The sequence below is a fragment of the Amphiura filiformis genome, chromosome 17, assembly GCF_039555335.1.
Source record: "Amphiura filiformis chromosome 17, Afil_fr2py, whole genome shotgun sequence".
In the NCBI taxonomy this organism is placed as follows: Eukaryota; Metazoa; Echinodermata; class Ophiuroidea; order Amphilepidida; family Amphiuridae; genus Amphiura; species Amphiura filiformis.
The window spans coordinates 24701189-24722905 of NC_092644.1; the positions used below are offsets into that span (position 1 = coordinate 24701189).

General features: G+C 35.9%; 2 protein-coding genes and 1 long non-coding RNA gene across 3 annotated transcripts; 1 reads left to right on the forward strand and 2 right to left on the reverse strand.

Moving 5' to 3' along the window:
- Positions 1-111: 111 nt before the first annotated feature.
- LOC140138351 (uncharacterized) lies at positions 112-2646 on the reverse strand. Its single transcript, XR_011856983.1, has 3 exons — positions 2593-2646; positions 1016-1176; positions 112-773 (listed from the first exon to the last, which is right to left on the reverse strand). It is a non-coding gene; the product is annotated as an uncharacterized lncRNA (long non-coding RNA).
- A 121-nt stretch (positions 2647-2767) lies between these two features.
- On the reverse strand, positions 2768-7782 carry LOC140137084 (15-hydroxyprostaglandin dehydrogenase [NAD(+)]-like). Its single transcript, XM_072158742.1, has 4 exons — positions 7478-7782; positions 5978-6104; positions 5541-5647; positions 2768-2902 (listed from the first exon to the last, which is right to left on the reverse strand). Exons 1-4 carry the CDS (start codon positions 7568-7570, stop codon positions 2768-2770), a joined length of 462 nt encoding a protein of 153 aa, XP_072014843.1. The 5' UTR covers positions 7571-7782.
- A 9658-nt stretch (positions 7783-17440) lies between these two features.
- On the forward strand, positions 17441-21404 carry LOC140137085 (uncharacterized). The gene is made up of 4 exons (XM_072158743.1): positions 17441-17529; positions 17759-17835; positions 20005-20162; positions 21230-21404. Exons 1-4 carry the CDS (start codon positions 17475-17477, stop codon positions 21402-21404), a joined length of 465 nt encoding a protein of 154 aa, XP_072014844.1. The 5' UTR covers positions 17441-17474.
- The last annotated feature ends 313 nt before the right edge of the window (positions 21405-21717 follow it).

Below are 21717 nucleotides of genomic sequence, written 5' to 3' on the forward strand. Positions count from 1 at the left end.
ATGAACAATTTATGGAACAGTATGTATAATAATATTTACGTTAATTATGTTAAAATGAAAGTTAGAATATTGTTGCCAGGAAGAGCGTAAAACATTGTTGCCAGGAAGAGCATGCTATTACTATGATAAACTAACATGCCAGATTTCCCTAAAGAATCAAATTGGTATAGGAGAGTAACGTGATGCAAGTGACGATATGATATATAGAATTTCCAATTTCCATTATAATTGTTCGACTGCATCATCACGGAGTTTCCTGTAGGTATCCTCAAGACCTGTTCGCTCTCAGAATGGTTTGGTTTCATCGGGGAATGATTTCGTATTTCTCTTTTGGAGCATGCATGGCTGCTGTATGATATGGCTCTTCGATGAGTTTTACGAAATGTTGTGCCAAACAAACATTTAAAAAGGAATCTATTCTTTATGCAAATCACACATTATTGCTTTAAGTTCAATACAATTTTGAAAATCGGTGAAAAGGAGGAGCATGCTATGACAAAACAACATGCCAAATTTTCCCAAATACATCAACATTTTTATATCGGACGGTTAGAGATGCAAGTGGCGATATCTATTGCATTTCCATTTCCCATTATGATTGTTCGACTGCAGCATCACGGAGCTTCATGTAGGTATCCTCAAGACCTGTTCGTTCTCGGAATGGTTTGGTTTCATCTGGAATGATTTCATATTTCTCTTTTGGAACGTACATGGCTGCTGCATGGTAAGGCTCTTCGATAAGTTTTACAAAGTGTTGTGCCAACTCTTGGGTCCTACAAAATCAACAACCACAGGGAAATCACATGATCATGGTAAATGATAATAATGAATACCAAAATATCATCTGGTACACTCCTTCAACACTTTATCGTCGTAATCGTCGTCGTCGGTGTTGTTGCCATTGTCATAGTCATCATAATTATCATCATCGTTATCATCATCATCATCATCATCATCATCATCATCGTTATCTTCATAGTCATCGTACAAGTGAGCAGTATGCTATTATACGTACGTGTAATTATCATTCAGAACAAAGCCGTCTAGTCGGGGTTGAAAAATGTTTGCATATAACTCGTTTTCCATTTTTAGGGTTGTATGTAAGTTGGTAACGATTCCAGGCGGGCACAAAGCGTTCACTCGGATCTTCTTTCGCACCACTATTGGATCAAATGTCTACATGATGAGAGAAAGTTAAAGCCATATTGTAACATTTTGAAAAAATTCTTTCTGTATTTTGTTCAACAAAATGTTAGTGTTTACTATCAGATATGTCCCCCGATACGTTCTCCTTTAATTTTGAACCGAACAAATCGCAATTTAATCCAAGCGTCGTCATTGTGGGTCACCTCGTCGGTTGTGACTGAGGTCGGTCATGTTAATGTGTTCTGACCCTCCCGTAAGCCATGTTCTCAGATTGTTATCAGCATCGCGTATGTGTTCGACTAATATTTCGATCATTAATAAAATAGTATATATAGAGTCCATGATGGAGCCTGTTTATTGTCTGCGGTTACCTTGTATCTAGATCGTTTGCACTTGCATTAAACGGGTAAAGTGCACCCTTAAGCTGACTTTTACCAAGGGGCGAGTATGAAGTATTATAACCAATCGATATCTCGCCTCACTTTTTAGCTCGAAAACCAGCCGAATCTACCATATGTTTGCATTGCTAGTAGATCAACTGTGAATTTCGTGAAACTGTTACCTCCCTACGAAGTAAAAAAAAATCACATCGGAAATTTGGTACCTAACGGAATACGAGTCAAAACTACATGGGAACTTGAGTGTAAGCAAACGATTTACTTTTTGTACAATAATTATGTATCTATTTTCCAAGCAGAAACGCTTTTAAGAAATATCACCTTTTATTACCAATCGCCCAAAAGTGAATCTGAATTCGAGACCATCTATAAAAAGGAGCGTGAGCCTAAAATGGCTGTGAAAAAACGCCTTACATTCTAATTGTTAATTGTTAAACTGAGATTTTCATTTTTAGAATATTACTATTTATCGGAAAACTTGTCATATCAGTTTTGGAAGGCGTTAAGTCTGGAAATCAGTGATATCAGGTGCACTGAAGATACAGGTGCACCGAAATCAGTGGTCATCAAAATATACAGGTACACCGTAGAAGAAACGTAAAGCCAGATTACTAAGTTGGAGAAATGTTACCTGGTTACCGCACCAAAGCTGTCGAGCGTAAGAGCGGGCCCAGAAGATATATACCATCGGATGCTATCTAAGGTCAAATAGGCCTCAAATATTGAAACATGCAAATTTACATGATTGAACAGATTCAAATTTACAATATTATTTCAAGGTCATTCATGTAAAATATAATGTGTCAAGACCACGCCTCCAAGGGATGGAGCTGTGTTAAAACCAGCACAGAGGATGATTGGATACAAATCACTCTGAAGAAGTATGTTGTTTAAGACATACGAAACTGTCAGGTCAGTGTCAAAATTTTGATATGAAAACTCCAAATTATGGTTACTATTTCATGATGTGCAAGTATTGATGTATATTTTTACTAAAATGGGTTATTTTTCAGTTTTGGTGATGCATGCAAATTTATATTATACTCACAGCGACTTGTCTGGTAAAACCAAGAATGGCGTATTTCGATGTCATATACACGGGAAGAAAGGCACCAAAGTCAGCGCTAAAAGGCAAGATTAAAAATACAATACGAAGTTTTGTTAAATATTCATATATTGTTAATTGTTAGCATACTGACGAGGAACAGGTAACTGTTATTACACTACACACTAATTATTGCACTGCATCTAAAGATATTCTTACCGACTTCCGAGGATGTGTTTATGATAACACCTCCACCACAACTTTCACCTTCCATGTACTGCACAGCTAACTTGGTACCGATTATCACACCGTTCTATTTAGGATCGCAATAGAAAACAAAATTGTTTAAATTGTTAATAATTCAATGCTGATGGTTATGATAATATTGGGACATTAATCTACCCTTTCTTTAACTTGGTCACCACATTATCAAGAATCGACAGAATTATAATCGCTGTACTCAATATTAAATCCCGGGGAGGTAAGGGGGGGAGGGGGCATTCCAACTTTGGAGGTGACGTGTGTGTATGTTTGTTAAGACCCCCTTTTTCAGCATCGCTGTCACCCAAGGATCACATATTTTGAACACATGCTTTGTCACCCAAAGAGCCCTAATTTTTCCATCTGTCATGATCCTTATTTTTCAATTAGAATTTCAATTTCAGGGATATTTTAGGGCGGAAAAAGACACCGCACGTTGGAAAATGAAATGTTTTAGTTACTTTGGCCTCAATGTCTAAGCAGGTTGTGTGTTGGCACTTGGTGTGTGTGTGTGTTGCAGGAGGTCAGGTTTGTGTCCCGGTTTCTGAGATTTAATAAAGAACCAAATCACTCAATTTGGTGGTACATGTTTGATCTCAACCAGTACAGTGGTGTTGGGGTTGTTCTACAATCCACCAACCAATCATACCGTATTTATCAATGCGCCTAAGTCCTTCCTTCGCAAACTGACCCTTTCTTGTTATGTTTATATTCAGTTTCGTAGAGAATAAATTGGTGGAATATCCTTGATGTATTTATTATCATTTACATATAATTATTATGAATAATAGGGGTGCAAGCATTTACCCTTGGGGTACACCACAAGCTATATTTTAAATCTTGAAAAAAACACCAAAATTATCATATAGAAAGCAAAATTTAACTTCTTGATTTTTATTAGATATTGGCGCAAAATCATAGTAAGGACAACTTGTTGAATATTTTACACGATTGGTCACAGGATTAAGAATATTGCAAATAATTTAGCAAATGGTTCGTTAGACCACCATTCTCATAATTTTCTTTTGGTCATAACTAAATAGCTACATAAAATAATAGATTTTGAAAGTGCATATGACTCGATTTTTTTTAGCCTAGCTGCAGCTTGATGGGTATATTTAGCTTGATGAGTTATTTAGACGGGTAGGTTTCATTTAAAATATAAATCCATTATTTTTACTAGCTACAACTAAATAAAAGTACACACCTGGTTCATTAATGTCAAGTTAACGGTATTATATGTTATGAAATACATCAAATGTGTTCATCAGCTCATGTACTGCAAAGTACTTTTAAACCATCTTAGTATGTTATTTTTGCCCTATTGTGCACTGTAAATATGGCATTATTCGCTACTTGCACTGGTTCAGCCATTATGAATGTGCGGGAGAGCCTCGAACTGGCAGTCATGAAAGGAAGAATTGTGTAACCTTACACAGAACGTTACATAGTTCAATTCCCATTCATGTATGCTGCCAGTTCGAGGCTCTCCCGCACATAGTGCATAATGGCGGAACCGTGCAAGTAGCGAATAGTAACTCAGATGTGTATCTCATAACAAACGATAAATTTATTCTATTCAAGTAGTACTCATAGAATAAATTATAGCTATATAAACTGTGCTTAACCACGCACGCTAAAATTTTCTCATCAACAATGGCTGGTATAGCAAATTTAATACTAGTTAGTGTCATGTGTTGTTTGGTAAAGTGACTTCTAAGGCTATAGGTCATCATAGGTCAGGTTATATTATGCTCTCACCCAATGACCCCATATATTTAAATTTTTATATCAATATTTTTTTTTGCCTTAGGTGGCGAGTTATTTATCTCCTTAGATAACCAAATGCTTATTTCCCATAAGCCAAGTATAATATTCATGACCAAAGTTAGTATGAACCTGAGAAAGTACTTTAATTAGCTATCTGCAACATCGTATTAGCTAACATTAGCATAACATTTAAATGGTTTTCATTTTAAGCTAATACCGTAAAAACTCGATAGTTAGCATATGTGCATATTATCGAGCGCTTTTAAAACATGCAAACATGAAGAGCCCCGATCCACAAAAGTGTAAAGATACATATAGTTACATAGATACTCAGTTGATAAAGCGCTGGACTTTGGCAGAATTTCATGTTTTCAAAATAGTAAAGCACATGTGCTAACTATCGAGTTTGTACGGTATATGATAATAATTATGCGCTCTATTATAACATTTTAATAAGCCCAATTGCCATTGTGACTTCCGGTTTTGAGAGCACTTTTAGGACACTTTGACCTCTGACATTTCGGAAAAATTACTCTAATTATTATTTATTTTTTATTATTCTAATAATGTTACAATTAAAAATATTTAGATAATCAATTTATATAATAAATATATTTTTTGAATTTGTTTTTATTCAAGTAAAACTTTTTTGATTATATTTTGTATGCACAAAAACAATTTCCGTGAAAGGTCAAAGGACAAAGTGTCCTAAAAATACAAAAACTGTCCCACAATGCATTGCAAACTTCTAATGCCGATTTGGCTTATTGTGGGGCAAATTCAATAGATGACAAAGTCTGTAAGTACACCATTCTTGTGCTTGTGAGCCAAATGATTCACACAGGGTAAACAAAATAAATGACTACTAAACTAAATGTGTCTTAGAATCGTCTAACATAAAATGAAATGGAATGACTTACCACATTTACTTGTAGCGTCTTTTCCCATTCAACTTCATTCTGTATACCAGCATTATTACATACGATATGAAGGGCGCCATAAGTAGCTATGACTTGCTTGAAACATTCTGAATGGGAAGGAAAATGTGACTATGACGTGTACATTTACATTTAGAATTATTGGGTATAAGTTGCAGTCTCGATATCGCATCGCTTATCGTTGGCTTGTTTTCCATATCAAAAAGAAGTAAACCCATGTCTGTGGTGCTTTTGTACGAAATCTGTGAGGAATTCCTTATAGACACCACAAACAACAGCTAACTTCATTTTGAATAACCTTTAAGTGTGTTGTGTACAAAAAATAATGCACAAGTTAGGCTATACATTTATGAGCTAGCAGGTAAATGAGCCAATTGATTACAGGTATAATTATTTATTTTTGCAAATATGCCATATACCTTCCATCTGGTCTTTAGATGCTACATCACATTTGCAAATGTGAAATCGTTCTGTACCGAACTCCTTTTCAAATTCAGTCTGTGTTTGTTTCATAGAATCTTCATTAATATCTACAATGAAAACTGCCTGCAAAAAGAAATCAAAATAATTATTATAAATTCAAATTCAAATTCAGTCTGCGTTAGTTCCATAGCATCGTCATTAATATCTATAATGGAAACTTCCTACAAAAGTAATCAAAAATAATTATTATAGGCCTAAATGGGTTTACTATTATAGAAGATCGAATTAAAAAGACTAGTTTGCGTCTGACGACATCAAACATGATTGGTTGCTGACCTGCGCAGTACGGTATTTTGGTCTTCACTGACAATGTGTACGCATGATGGTTCCAATTAGGGGTACTTTTCAAGAAATGTCCGCGGAATTTTCGAGGACAAAATTGTTCGCGATTGTCCAAATTAGGGGTGTTTTGGAGCAAAATTGTCCTTGAAATGAAAAATAGGGTGTATTTGTAGGACTTTCGTCCGCGTTTTACCGCTACAGTCTTCGTTATTGTCCTCATTTCCCCGTGAAATAGGGGGGAAATTCAAAAGCGTCCTTGAAATGGTAAAAATAGGGGTATTTCTTTCGGGAAAATGTCCTTGATTCCTCGTGATAAGGGGGTGAAATGAAAATACGTCCTCAAAATGATAAAAATAGGGGAGGTATTTGGGGGAAAATTTTCCTTGATTTCGCGCAAAATAGGGGGTAAAATTGCTGCAAATGTCCTCGATTCCCCGTGAATTAGGGGTCATTTTCAAATCCTGGAACGGTCATACGTCCTATCTTTAAATACAAACTGAACCCACCGGGGTTGACAGGACGCCATAAGCAAACTAGTCTTCTTAATTCGGTCTTCAATTATAGTCAGCGATTGTGCAATAATTACTTACACCCTCCGTGTGTTACTTTACAATATGGTACCAAAATTGCTTTTCAAAAAATCCTTGCTCCTTGTCAACCTGTCATTTGCCCCCCCCCCCCCTCCTCCTCCCCTTCAACAAATCATTGCTTTTTACTCATTTACACTACTATAGGCTTAAATTCGGGAAATCCAAATTTCAAATCTAAGATTATGCGTAAAGCAGGAATTTTGATATGATCATTTTGTCGTGTTGTTTTTCCACCCTCCATCTGGTACATAATATCGTATGTTTCCCAGCTAAAATGGTGTGCCTTTTAAGGCAGATCAAACAGGCAGCGCTAACAGGTTTGGGCAAGAGAGACAAAATCGTTTGCCTCTTTTGCCCAAACATGTTTGCTCTGCCATATATTCTTTCACACGGGTATACATATCGTACATGCCCTTGAACATGTCAAATGAGCTTTGATTGTCTTCTGTGAAAATTGCCATACAAATGTTGTTGTGTTGTCCTTTAATTTGATGTAATTTACGTTATTTCAAATTACAGGTGTCTAAAATGTGACTGCCGAATGACGGAGATGGACATACATACCTTGGCTTGTTTCCGTAGCATTATTTCCACCATACCTTTCCCAATGCCACTTGCTCCACCTGTAACAAGCGCTACTTTTCCTGCGACATCCATGATGTTTCTTAGCCTATTGATCGGAATAATTTTAGAAACTTCATTGAATATTGACTTACGAACAAACAAATTCAACCTTTAATACATAGGCGTACCTACAAAATTGTTAATCCAACCTTCTACCTATTGTCAGGTAAACATAGTCCAAAGGTCCCGTAAACGTATTATAGTTCTGTTCGATTAACACAGATAACATGTGATTGGTTCACAATGAGCTACGCTCGTACAATGGTATTTAGAATATCAAATGAAAGTTCCTAGTACTAGCACTTATGGGCATCTGCATACGTGTAACGATGTTAACCTTACATGCATGCTTCACACCTTACTCGTTTATTTACATACTCCACGCAAGGAGGTTATCATCTAGCGACGGTGTTGGGGTAGATGCCGGTAGAAGCAAGTATCAAGTGTAAAACCCTTATAAACTTTGAGCATGTTTATAGTGGCTGAATAGACAAATCCAATTTCACGCATTCCTACACCTCAATGGCAGCTATTGTTGGGTCCCCCTTAGGTCTATTCCACCTAAATTGTGAAATGATGTGCCCTTGGCGGGGATATTAAACTGCATTCCGTCACCCGTGTTACACGTAGACAATAGAATAATGAAAGTTTACAACACAATACAATTCAACATCGATTTTTAACCGGATTTTATCCACCCAATTGGGCAGTAACAACACCAGTTTGGTGCAGACGGGACCCAGTAATGGCCGACTGAAATATGACCATCACTTGGCTCGTTGGATTCGTCTATACGGAAAATTATACTGCAATAACAATTGATTTCGCAGTACTTATACGCTAATATACGCTAAATAACGAATACTCTGGCTCACTATAGATGCGTTGACTTCTGACTTCATTGCCTGGCAGTAGCGTGCGATTCATCACAATTTCCATTTTTTTTTTTGCCTGGCATTTATATGGATGTCCTACCAAAATATTTTGTTTACATATTTTATTTGGGTTATAGACGCTAGCGCCCTAAAAGCAACACATTTTGATGTATAGTACCATTTTCCCGCCCTTTTTCTTTACTAATTCATTTTGCCCCTGTTTTTGCTGCCCCTTCTTCTTCCGCTGCCCCTTCGTTTTGGCCGCCCCTGCGTTTACTCCCTGGAGGCTCGCGCCCCAAAGCCCCCCGCCAAATACGCGCATGAATGTAATTCCTGTAATGTACCATATATACTAGTTTATTCTGTGGTGTCAAAACGTTCAATATATCCTTAACGTTTATGATCAGTTTTCACCATTTGTAAACTGACTGTATACACGGCAGTTTAGTTGGGGAAACCAAGTGGAAAAAATTACAATTTCTAATCAATTTTTTCCTTTCGCGTATTTCTCCCCGGATTTCTCCTCATATTGGACTCATATAATGGCTAAACTATCGCTCAGTTTGGAGATTAAAGGTTAGTTAATGAAAATTGTACCTACTTTTTGACAAACAAAACTTGTAGCAAGTAATTTTCCTCCTTTTGCTAGCTGTCAATGTCATGCACTCTATTTTCGGAATACGTATTGTACAATGTGATTAATATGATTTCCGCTCCAAAGAATAGAGGTTATCCGTGTTCTATAAGGTGCATATCTTGTTTAGGACTTTAGAAGTACCTGCACATGCAATCAAGACTGCTTCAAAATAGCTCGCCAAAGTCATGCAGGTAACTCCGAAGTCGTGCATTGAATTGGTTTGAATGAGGAATACTACGGGAACCAGCGCCTTTTGTTAGAAGTCACACGTGAGTAAAGTGGTTAACCTCTATACCACACATCCATGGAACCCAATACAAAAGATTTTACAAGTTCAAGGCCAAGTTGAAAGTGAAGCTGGTGATTTGCACCAATTCATTTGGACCACATAAGGAGCAAAAGAAAAATATATTCGAATCATTTATTGTAGTAATATTACCTGGAACAGATTTATTCAATAATTATATGGAATTGAATGTACTGTATAATATATTAGAGAAACGATACTATTTGATCAAGACGTACTGAAGTCAGTGGTTTTAGAATAATGTACGCACTCCACGTATTGAATCCATTTGTTCTGTTTTATTACAACAAACAAATGTGTACTTTTAATTCGCCTCCTTATTTGTGTGTATACTATTTGAACGACTGAATATATGTTCACGTAACCTTCTTCAACTAATTTACATAATTTTGGATACCAGGATCGTATTCCGATTCTTGTGGGCCAGTTCTTGTCCGCCATTTTTTTCCTCAGATGACTTGACCTTTTACCAGCCGTTCTTACAAAAGTTCGCACATTGAAAAGTGAACTTCGACGTACATTGTGCGAAAATTCGTTCCGTTCATTATTTGGTTTCTTTATATTCATATTTCATCCGGGTTGGTTGCGTTTACGGCCATGCATCAGCATACGCATCACCAGTTCCAGATTTTATACAATTTCCTTGCTTAGGATACAAAATAAATACACTGTAAAAATGACATCATTTATTAAAACGACAGGATGATTGCATAATAAGCGTGTTTACAGTGGGAGCAAACGTGTTGTACAGGGTGTCCCAGAATGATCTGTACCGGGAAAGATGGAATTTTTTAGGTATGAAGGGCATGTTAAATGTTCATATTGTTTTACATTTTAAGTTTTACATATATTTAGCTTTCTCAGATTTTTTTAGATTTTAAAAATTGGACGTTTCTAGTAGAAGTTATAGAAGATTGCGTAAAAATGGTGAATTCTAAGTTTTGACAACGCAACCTATTTTGAAAATCTGTAACATTACTAACCGTTCAGCACAAAGTTATTTGGAAAAAAGTTATGCAGGTATTTTAGTTGTGCCCTGTTCATATTTCCACTAAATAGCCGATATCTATCTATTATTTATGACGTTACGAAGCAATCATTACATGGAATTAAGGATTTGCGGCCTAATCCCATTCTCTTTTGGCGGTAGTTTTAGTTATTGTGATGTGAGGTCCATGTAATTTGAAATGCTTGCAGAGGTCGAACTGGTTGTGGTACAGAAAGATGGCTCCTCAATTTATTGTGCAGCAGCGTAGATTCCTTTCAAAACTTACTGGCAAACCGGCAGCTATGTTGAGACGCAAAGAAGATTCATTAGACGATTTCCGCGAGCACGCGTTCCAGTCAAAGGAGCGATAGTGTATAACGTAAAGAAGTTTGACGAGCACAGAACTGTCAGGAATCGGCAGAGTGAAGCTTCAGGTGCTCGTAAGACTGCAAGAACTAGAGCGAAGATTGCAGCTGTCTGGCAAGCTTTAAGGCCCAACCCCAACAGTAGTTGTCGTCGAAATGCTGTGCCAAACATCCCATTCTTTATTTAATCGTATCGTGCCATTTTCAAGGGTATGCGAGTCGTTTGCGCTGAAAATGAAAAGCAGTTTTTCATTGATTTTACATTATTGCATGCCACGCCAAAACAAATAAAGGTAGCGTGCTGAAATTCACAGAATAAGTAGGAGACATGTCCAGCATTATAATGCATGTATCAAAAATAGATACACTGCCCGTCTTCTATTTTTAGTTATTTTTGCAAACACGGTACAAATCATTCTGGGACACCCTGTAGTATCGGGACCCGTCAGGGTTAGGGGTACAGGTAACGGTCCCAAACAAAATAAGTCATGACTACGGATGCGGGTATGGGTCCTGGGTCATAATGTACGGGTACGGGTAACCCAGGGACACTCATATATGGAAAGTGACAGGTATATGCGGACAGAACCACAGAAGAAGGAGTCTTTCGGTGATAGAATGAATAAAGAAATAAATTGGGTCTTTCCGTGAGGACTATAGGAGGTCTTTTGGTGGGGACTAAAAAATAGAGGCCTTCAATATTTTGGAAAAAGGGGGTAATTTAGTGCGGCCCTCAAACTTTGTAAAAATGGGAGTCTTAAGATGAAGGGGGTATGGATGACCCATTAAGGGAAGCAACTTCAAGTACGAAGAAATAATGCCATGCATAACACTCCATGTTACCCATGGCTGTTAGTATACCCTTTGGGTGTTACCCCTGCAGGTGGTGTTACCAAAGAGAAGAGATCGTATGCGGCCCTTGAACACTTTCTGTTTTTTCCGGCGGTCCCTCAAACTCCCACAATCCCCAGCGATATCCCAACAAACTTCCGGTATTGATCATTATCGGTCTTTCAATATGGCGACTTCCATATAATATACACAGAACCATTACCATAGCAAGATGTATTGTAAAGCTCATTTTGAATAGACACAATACTAATACAATGGTTGTAAAGTAAAAGTACCCGAGTATAACAAATGAATTGAATCATTTAGCTTGCAATTATTTTGTGTTATACGATTGACAGAAATAAACAAACCTTACCTACGCGTTTGAATTAAGAATCCGTTTGTTTTCTTCTAACGATAATTTAGACACCATGTAAATATTTAATACACAAACATCGTACACCATGCACTGTGTACAGTTTCAGTTTGTTTACCCACTTGTAATTGACCTTGACCGATGCCCTAATTATAAAACTAGATATCTGTTCATACGGGTCACTTTCCTGCTCGAAAGTTGAATTATACGTTCTTACATTATTCAAATCAATAGTATAAGAAACATCATGGATATTGCAGGAAAAGTAGCGCTTGTTACAGGTGGAGCAAGTGGCATTGGAAAAGCTATGGTGGAAATAATGCTACGGAAACAAGCAAAGGTATGTATGTCTTGTTACTTGTCAGCAACAACGCATTTTTAACACCACGTCGTTTAATGATGTAAACAACTATCACAACAACATCTACATCATGGCCATTCTTATATTATGAAGAAGACAATAAGCTCAAGGGCTTATGGGACAAATGTGACCGTCCACCACAAACCAGCCGTAAAGTCGGCCCGGTCAATTTTGTTTTATTTCGTGTTTAGAAAATATATATCACAAGCTTTAAAATGGTATATCATTTGACTTCAAACGATATCCAGAAACGGGGTTATGTTTTGTTGAACTTTGCTCCTTCAACAAAATGGTACCTTAGTTCGGTTCTACGTGTGTCTCTTTTTCCATATTGCTGGTAATAAATATCAAACAGTCATAATTGGTGATCATTTTAAATCATCCCCAAGTCAACGAGGTTCAGTAATGTCCTCTCATTGTTAATTGTTGGTTATACATACCTAGACAAAATACAATGCTTTGTAACCTACTACTTGAATTGAACAGGATTTAGCCAAAGCAAACAAAAACTAGAGCTATTTAAGAATTCTATAGACATAGGTAGAAGCTTATTATCCTTTTTCTTCAACAAGAGTTTGACTGGTACTAGCAAAATGAGATACACGTATGACCAACTTGAGGTACCTATGAATAGGTATGTCACAGTGGCTGCACAATAATTCTGCTACACTGTGCATGCAAGCATAACAGTGAATTGAAAAGCGCGCGCTTCAAATTTGGCCATTTTAGAAAACATCCATGTCGATAAATGAATTTCCTCATATGCTTCATTTATCCAAATTGTTTAAATTTTTAATATATGGTGTGTGAAGCCTTTCCGAGGCTAACATCGGGTCCTCAAAAATTAAAAATTGTTTTGTTTAAGAGCTACTGCCTGTTTTTATGGATTTTTGAAGATCGCTCATAAATCAGTAAATATAGGCCTATTGAAATAAAGGGACCTACCACCATTTAGCTGAAATACTAATCTTTATTAGCATGTAAATTATTTCCGTCGACAACGAATGAAGCACTTCCCTAAAACTAGTTGAAGCAAAACATTAATCAAAGATATTTTAGGGAGTAATTTTCCAAACCACAATAGCTCTAAGCCATTGTGTGTGTCCAAGGCCATACTATTTTTGTATACGCGGTACAGTAGAATCGCTGTTCCTTTTACCGATTGTCCTCCCATGTTAATCCAGATAACAAAATGTTAATTTAAAGTCTCATTGCAACTGAATTTTTATTTTTACTTTTCGGACTTAGCTTTGAGTAATGGTGACACATACCATGTTTACAGTAAAAATGAAAATTATATTCCAGACACCGTTAAAATGTCAAACTTTTTATTTTTTTGTATTGTTTTTAAATAATTAACTGCAGTTCATTTATTCAGCCTCATAACAGGATCATACTTACAAAATTTATGATGAATGAACAGACGTTCATTAAATATTGAAAAAAAATTACTCATGCCTAATTTGCATAATAATATCATGAATACATAATTAGCTGTAATTACTTAATTTGCATAATTAATTAATTTAATTAATTGTATTTTTGTTATCAATTGAAAGAACTTTATATACATATAGTGCAAAAAAACCGCACCTTTATATCATGTACGGTTTTCTATTGGCATCAATTTTGCATATTAATTAGCTGAACTTAGTCATTTTTGAGATTTAATTTGTCTGCAGATTGGCCGAAATTGCTAAAATAGTATATTTGGTTAATTTATTATATTAATACAATGATGGATTTTTAAATTTTGTTTTCTTTAACGAAGTCAGGAAAGATAGGCATTTAACATGTGGTATTTAAATTAACGCTGCTTTTTCAAGCAAGCGTACAAATAAACCGTCAAAATCTCGAAATGTGGCAATTTTGTCATTACAGCCATTTGTGGCAGGATTTCATTCCATCTACGAGCATCTTTAAATTGACACTACATCACAATGCATTGACCGATTTCAATTCTGTTTTTTGAATTTTGATGCTTTAATAAAGCTTAATAATGTAGGAACATTAAATAACGTGTTTCTGCTGCGATTATTTTTGAGGTGATATGCCTACTATGAATACGACCTTCATGCACATTTTAAACTGTAACTCAGAATACAATTTGCCGACTTTACGGCTGGATTGTGGTGGACGGTGACAATTGTGCATGGGATTAAATTTCTGGTTAGGTTAAGCAGTTTTGGCAAGCTGATCTAAAGAAGGGAAGCAAACGATTAACTCATACCATTGTGGGTACCGTTTATGATAATTATAACGTACCATGGGTGTAATAGATAGGGGAAGCAATTTTAGCATTACTATCGTAAAAACTCGATAGTTAGCATATATATGTGCTTACTATCGAGCGCTTTTAAAATATTGCAAACATGAAGAGCCCCATCCACAAAAGTGTAAAGGGGTTTGAGCAAATCATCGGAACACAAATGTGTGTCTCAACCCCATTAGCTCAATTGGTAAAACGCCGGACTTTGGTACAATTTCATGTTTGCAAAAGCGGTCAATCGTAAGCACATATGCTAACTATCGAGTTTTTACGGTATTGTCAAAATACACACGGAGCTTGAGGGTGCAAGTAATAAGTGTACACTTCCTGACAAGGGAAGCCATTATAATATTTCGATTTCTGCTGTAGGCAGTTTTCATTTTAGATATAGATGAAGAAGCTATGAAACAAACGCAGATAGAATTGGAAAAGGAATTCGGTACAGGAAGAATTCACGTTTGCAAATGCGATGTAGCATCTAAGGACCAAATGGAAGGTAGGGCTACATGTATGTGAAAAAATAAATAAATAAATAAATAAATATGCAAGAAGTATCAAACTGCCCGGTGGAAAAGTGCTCAATTCATTTGAAGAGCGAAATATAGTATTGTCCAAAAGGCAGATTTGTTATTTATATTCTAGCTACTGACAGTTTCATGCCAGCAGTTTGCTGGCAATCATCAGACTGGTGTAAAAAAGTCCACACATAATAACAAGAGAGCAAATATTGATTACAAATATTGATTACAAACAATACAATAAAACTACTTGAAGAAAAGTTGCATCAGTTCTTGGGTTGCCGTCTGAAAGTTACTCAGGTAATGCTAAAGTTGGTGAGTTTATATTTGTTTCTGTGCCTACAGTTTGCGATGAGTTCAGAGCGTTTATTCAGAGATGAGTTATTTTGAGAAATCATGATAAAGGATTTTTCGGTTAAGGATAAATTGCACCTTTTTGTTGCTGGATTATAAGGCGCTGCCTGCTGAATTATGGACCATTTTATGTTAAAGTCTGTGATGCCTTTATCTTTGAGATGCCAAATATGCTTAGATAGTTCGGTCGAATTTGCTTTAGATTTCATTTTGAAGGAGTGGGTGTGGTTTCCTAGTCTTTCTTTGAATCTAGTGGAGGTGAGGCCGATGTACTGTTTGGTAGGCTCGTTTCCAGCGCTTACAGTTGCCTTGTAGATAATGTTTCTGGTAAGGCATTGGCCTTCAAGCGGGCAGTTCGGCTTTGCTTTCTTGGGACAGTTGCACAAATGTTCTATTTCTGTGCCTTTGTTTGGGGCATCAAGGAATAAATAAATAAATAAATAAATAAATAAATAAATAAATAAATAAATAAATAAATAAATAAATAAATAAATAAATAAATAAATAAATAAATAAATAAATAAATAAATAAATAAATAAATAAATAAATAAATAAATAAATAAATAAAAGGAAGAGTGGTAAGGAGAGTCTGGTGCGTCGAGAACTTTCGGTAAATAAGCCTTTACGGGTACACCTGAGATGTCGTCATTTGACGTCATGCCGATGTTCACATCTTTAGTGAACATTTCGTTACTGCGCATTTCAAGGTCGTGAAGTTGCGCAGTGACGATGCGTGCAGACAGCATTACAGTTGAACCCGCAAAGGCTTATGGGATTTACCGAAAAATCGTAATTTTGGTCGGGTGCCATTCATAATGTTTTAACTGTTGACAGCGAGCCTGTCAAAATTTCGCACTTTTTAACTTTATTTGAGCATTGTCGTAATTTACGAAAATGTTAACACAAATTTCGTAATTGTTGACAGTTGCTTGTCAAATGTATGAATTCTGACAGGCAATTGTTTTAATCATTTTTGTTTGACAGTAGATTCAGGCTAGCCGTCAAAATTTCGTACAAACGCACAATTACTGAAATTGTACACCCAACTATTCTCAGACTAAGAAACACTTTTTAGACATTTTCTTTTTTCCCACACAGAATGTTTCAAGCAAGTCATAACAACGTACAGGGCCCTTCATATCGTGTGTAATAATGCTGGTATTATTAATGAACTTGATTGGGAAAAGACGCTACAAGTAAATTTGGTAGGTCATGTTTATTCTCCACATGAAGTATGAGACATATTAAGCAAGGTAGTAATTTGTCAAATTTGAAATGAAATGAATGAAATCAAAAACGTGAACTTAATTAAACTTTAATAAACCAAGGAAATAGTGTATGTAAATAAAATAATCACCCCATCTTTGCATTGATTTAAAAAATTCTTTAAAATCTGGCAAGTAAAACATCATTTCCGTATAGTAAGTTCGTTTTCTACATAATTGTGTTAACAGGAATGTAAGCTCTTTTTTTTAATGATATATAGCTTCTTGTGGCCAAATTTTACAGTTTTGTCAATATGTTATAGTTGTTTCCGCGACGAGTAGTCATTTGTCTGGCCCACCTATATCTTTGCGCGAGTTAGCTGTTTTACCGCACAATATTCTTTAATTTCATCTCTCTATCTAACCGTATATGTCGTCATACACGGCGGAACGTGGGTGTGTTGTTGTGTGTGGGTGGGGAGGGGGGGGGGTCAAAACACCGTGTTTTGGGTCCCAAATAGGGTAAACTGCTGACTTTTGAAAATGTTCTCGCTCCTCGTGCGCGCAAAAAAACGTCCCAATAAAACAGGAACAACATAATGCTCGTCCCCAACCCCCATTTTAATGCTTTCGCCGCCATTGCATAGCGTGATACTAAAATAAAATATACGAATGAGCAAACGATTAATGACAATTTAGTGACCAAGCTTTAAAAGAAGGACATGTACCCTTGTATTCCATGATCACATCCATGAACATACAATTACAAAATTTGTTTAATACTTTCTTCTTTTCTACCGATCCTAAATAGAACGGTGTAATAATCGGTACCAAGTTAGCTGTGCAGTACATGGAAGGCGAAAGTTGTGGTGGAGGTGTCATCATAAACACAGCCTCTGAAGCCGGTAAGAATTTGTTAATAACGTCGTCACTTCCTTAATGCTCACGAATGCGATATCATCATAAAACGTTCCTATATAACCAGGATCAGTCAGCACAATAAAAAAGGGACAGTTAATAATTATCCAGTCTTCGTCAGTATGGAAGCCACAACATTATTATAATCATTTAATGAAAATAAGGTCAACGTTAATCTATAACATTGTTTTAAATGACCACCTCGTTGTTCTTTAGCGATGTCCCTTGCGCCATTGATACCAGTGTATGTGACATCAAAATACGCCACGTTGGGTTTTACCAGAGAAATTGCTGTAAGTATTTATTGATTTATTGATTTCTTATTTAACCTGGGGTGACCAATCAATGCACTGGCATTGCTCTCCCTTGGTTCCCAAGTATTATGCATTGAGAAACACAAATCGGAAAAACAATGTGAAAACACAGCACATCAAGAATTAATAAACACATCATAAATAAAGCCCTCGCTTACATAATCATAATCATAATGAACTGATTAACACGATCATCTTGTTAGCTCCAATTATTTGATACCGCATTTGCTACAACAAGCGCTAAAGTGACAAAGATTGATACCAGTATATGAATTTTGGTGCATTTTCAAAAGTTGCAAATCCACATGATCACGCAGTTGGAATTCTTGCTCGCGAACAGCCTTATAGTGTCCGGTTTACTCAATTGTTATTTTAAAACACATGGATTTTTTGCAATGCTTTACTAGTGAATATTAGGATGATGCGATCGATATGACCTAGCGGTTGTTTCAGGCTAAGTCAATGGTTAGGCTCTGCAATTCATCCCTACAGCTCTGCGTGCTCCTTTTTTAATTTGCAACTTTTACAAATGCACCAAATATCATATACTGGTATCAATCTTTGTCAAATTAGAGGTTTTGGTAGCAAATATGGTATCAAATTAGAACTAGCTAACAAGATGCTTCATGACTGCGTCAATCAAACTGTCACAACATAAGCATGGTTAGATTTATGACAGGTTACATAAATGAAGACTTTCTTTTTGTATTGTGTTTACTTGGACGAAAAGCACGAAATGGTAATGATCTCTGATGACCTTGACATTTTATAGGACTTATTTTTATTTCCAAGAAACTCAAAAATACGCCCTTAAAAGGGGCATGCATTCATATGTACCAAGAGATTGACGTCTTTATCGGACAAAATTGTTACTAGGATGACATAATTCGACAAGCATTACTTATCACAAACTATAGCATGTGAATACTCATCCTTCTCCAGCAAGGTCATGGCTAAAAAAGGCAAACAATATTCCAAATTTTGTCGATGACTGTACTTTTGGAATTTGACATTTGAAAATTAATTCTTAAATTATACAAATTTTACGAAAATACCTCATTCTCAGACCACTCCATGAAAGTATCTTATAATATTCAAAGCACAAATTCTATAATTTAAGGGGTTGGATAACAACGTTTACATAGTACGAATGTTCAATATTGTTTTCATGAATTTAGTTTGACCTTTCCCATTTATTCAGCTTATTAGAATATCCATGATTGTTCCAAGTATGAATCTGAATTTTGATAAATTTTAGGGTTCTGGCCAAGCAAATCATATTTTTCCCGAAGTTGGAAAGCCTTGTATCTAAGGCAGCGATCGTGGCATACACTATCTTTGAAACTTACAGTGGTATAGACAGGTCTTTCTCAAGCATGCAGAGCCATACAAAATTCAGAAAAAGAGGAAAAAGAATAGGGGGAAGATAAAAGGAGAAATAGTAAAGGTAAAAGAAAACATGCACTTTGACGACATTATATAATCTCGTCCAACCTAGAGTAATGCTACGTTCCTGGCTGACAATTCAAAATATGTGACTGTACACGACGAATGAGCCGTAAATGTCCTAAATTGTATTCTGAGTTACAGTGTAAAATGTGCATGAAGGTCGTATGAATAGGTACTTCAAGTTTGTGCGACAAGTATCTGATTTTAATAGCGTTAGTCAAACATCTTTTAAACCAATCAATAATCCTATTGCTGAAGAGGATAATAAGCTTCTACCTGTTTCTATAAAATTTTCAAATAGCTCTGGTCTTTGTTTGCTTTGCCTAAATCCTGTTCAAGTATTGGATTACAAAGCATTGTATTTTGTCTAGGTATGTATAACCAACAATTAACAAGAGAGTTATTACCAGTAATGTGGAAAAAGGGACACGTGTAGAAACGAAAAAAGCTACCTTTTTGTTGAAGGAGCAAAGTTCAACAAACCATAATCCCGCTTCTGGATCTCGTTTGAAGTCAAATGATATACCATTTTGAAGCTTATGATATATATGTTCTAAACACAAAATAAAACAAAATTGACTGGAAGAGGAATTTGCGGCTCATTCGTCGTGTGCAGTCACATATAAGATTCAATTTGCATAAATGACAGGAATAATGATTACACAAAACCAATTCTATTTAACCGTTTCTTTTATGTAGACGTTTGATCCAATCGTGGTGCGAAAGAGGATTCGAGTGAACGCATTGTGTCCTCCTGGAATCTTAACAAATCTACATAGAACAAGAAAAATGGAAAACGAGTTATATGATAACATTTTTCAACCCATACAGGACGTTTTGTCAGAGAATGATTACACGTATGTATAATACTGCTCGCTATGGTGAAGATAAAATAATCATCATGATATATCATTATCATGTCAACTTGTTTCCAAGCGCTAATGCATAGATCATTGAATCATAGATTGAATTTACAACCGTATGATAAAACAGGCGAAAATAGTAACTTTTTGTACAAAATTTCTAATTTAAAGAGAATTGGCCATTGATTATTGGAATTATTAGTAGTCCATGAGTAATGTAAGTGTGGTGTGCTCTTTCATTTAATGACATACAATTTGAAAAATATTGTCAGTATCATTCGGGGTTTTGATTATTAAAACCTACATTTTGGTCATAAGCTGTGCTTGAATAGGCCGTTTTCAACAGATTTACAACATTCGCCTTGCTATAAACATTGAAAAAAATGTTTTTAGCGGGAAGTGTTAGCTTTCGTTCGATATAAAAACTTTTCTGTTTGGATGAAGGGAACATTCAGGGTTTTGACAAAAAAAACCAACAACAAAAAAACCAATCACAGATCACAGATGCCGTATTTTCCACTAGTCACCAGCTAGAAGCTCACACAGCTCTTATGATGCTGTGCGCTCAACCATGTTGTGTAAACACAGACTGTGTAGAGACAAGGCATTGCTTGGCTAAATTTGCTATGGAAACTGTGCATAGATGTGTTTATAAGAGAATCGTTTTGTAGCCAAACCTTTCCATATGTGAGGATCATAATAATATCAACTTAACAATAATAATGGAAATAATGAAAAAGAAGAGGAAGGGGTTTGAAGGTGACGATGATGAAGATAGAGAACGTTAGTGATGATGTTAATAATGATAATGCGGATGATTGTAATGAAAATGATGATGCGATGATGATGATGATGATGATGATGATGATGATGATGATGATAATAGCAATGATGATAATGATGACGACCGCAGCAAAATCAATGACGATGAAGAGTTGGAGGAGTGTAGAAAAAATAACGAAGACGTTGTATTGAAGGTATAGTGATTGTGACGATGTGGTTCTTTATTATTATTATGTATTGATGATCATGTAATTTCACTGTGGTTCTTGATTTTGTAGGACCCAAGAGTTGGCACAGCATTTTGTAAAACTTATCGAAGAGCCTTACCATGCAGCAGCCATGTATGTTCCAAAAGAAGAAATCATTCCAGATGAAACCAAACCATTCCGAGAGCGAACAGGTCTCGAGGATACCTACATGAAGCTTCGTGATGCTGCAGTCCAACAATTATAATGGAAATGGAAATATCACCACTTGCATCTCAAACCATCTGATATAACAATATTGTGGTTTAGGAAACATATAGCATGTTGTTTTGTCATAGCATAAGAGACTTATTTGCTATATTTTCTCATACTTTTGCATATGGAAAGGTCTTATTTGGAAAACTTTCTAAGAAACACAAAAGGTCCATTAAAATGTTTTTCAATGGATATAAACGTATAAATAATAACTTTAAAAATCGACTTTAAAAAACAAAGAAAACCTTTTTTTTTAAATTTTGTATCAAATTAATTTATCAAAATGATAATTTGTTTATTTCCAG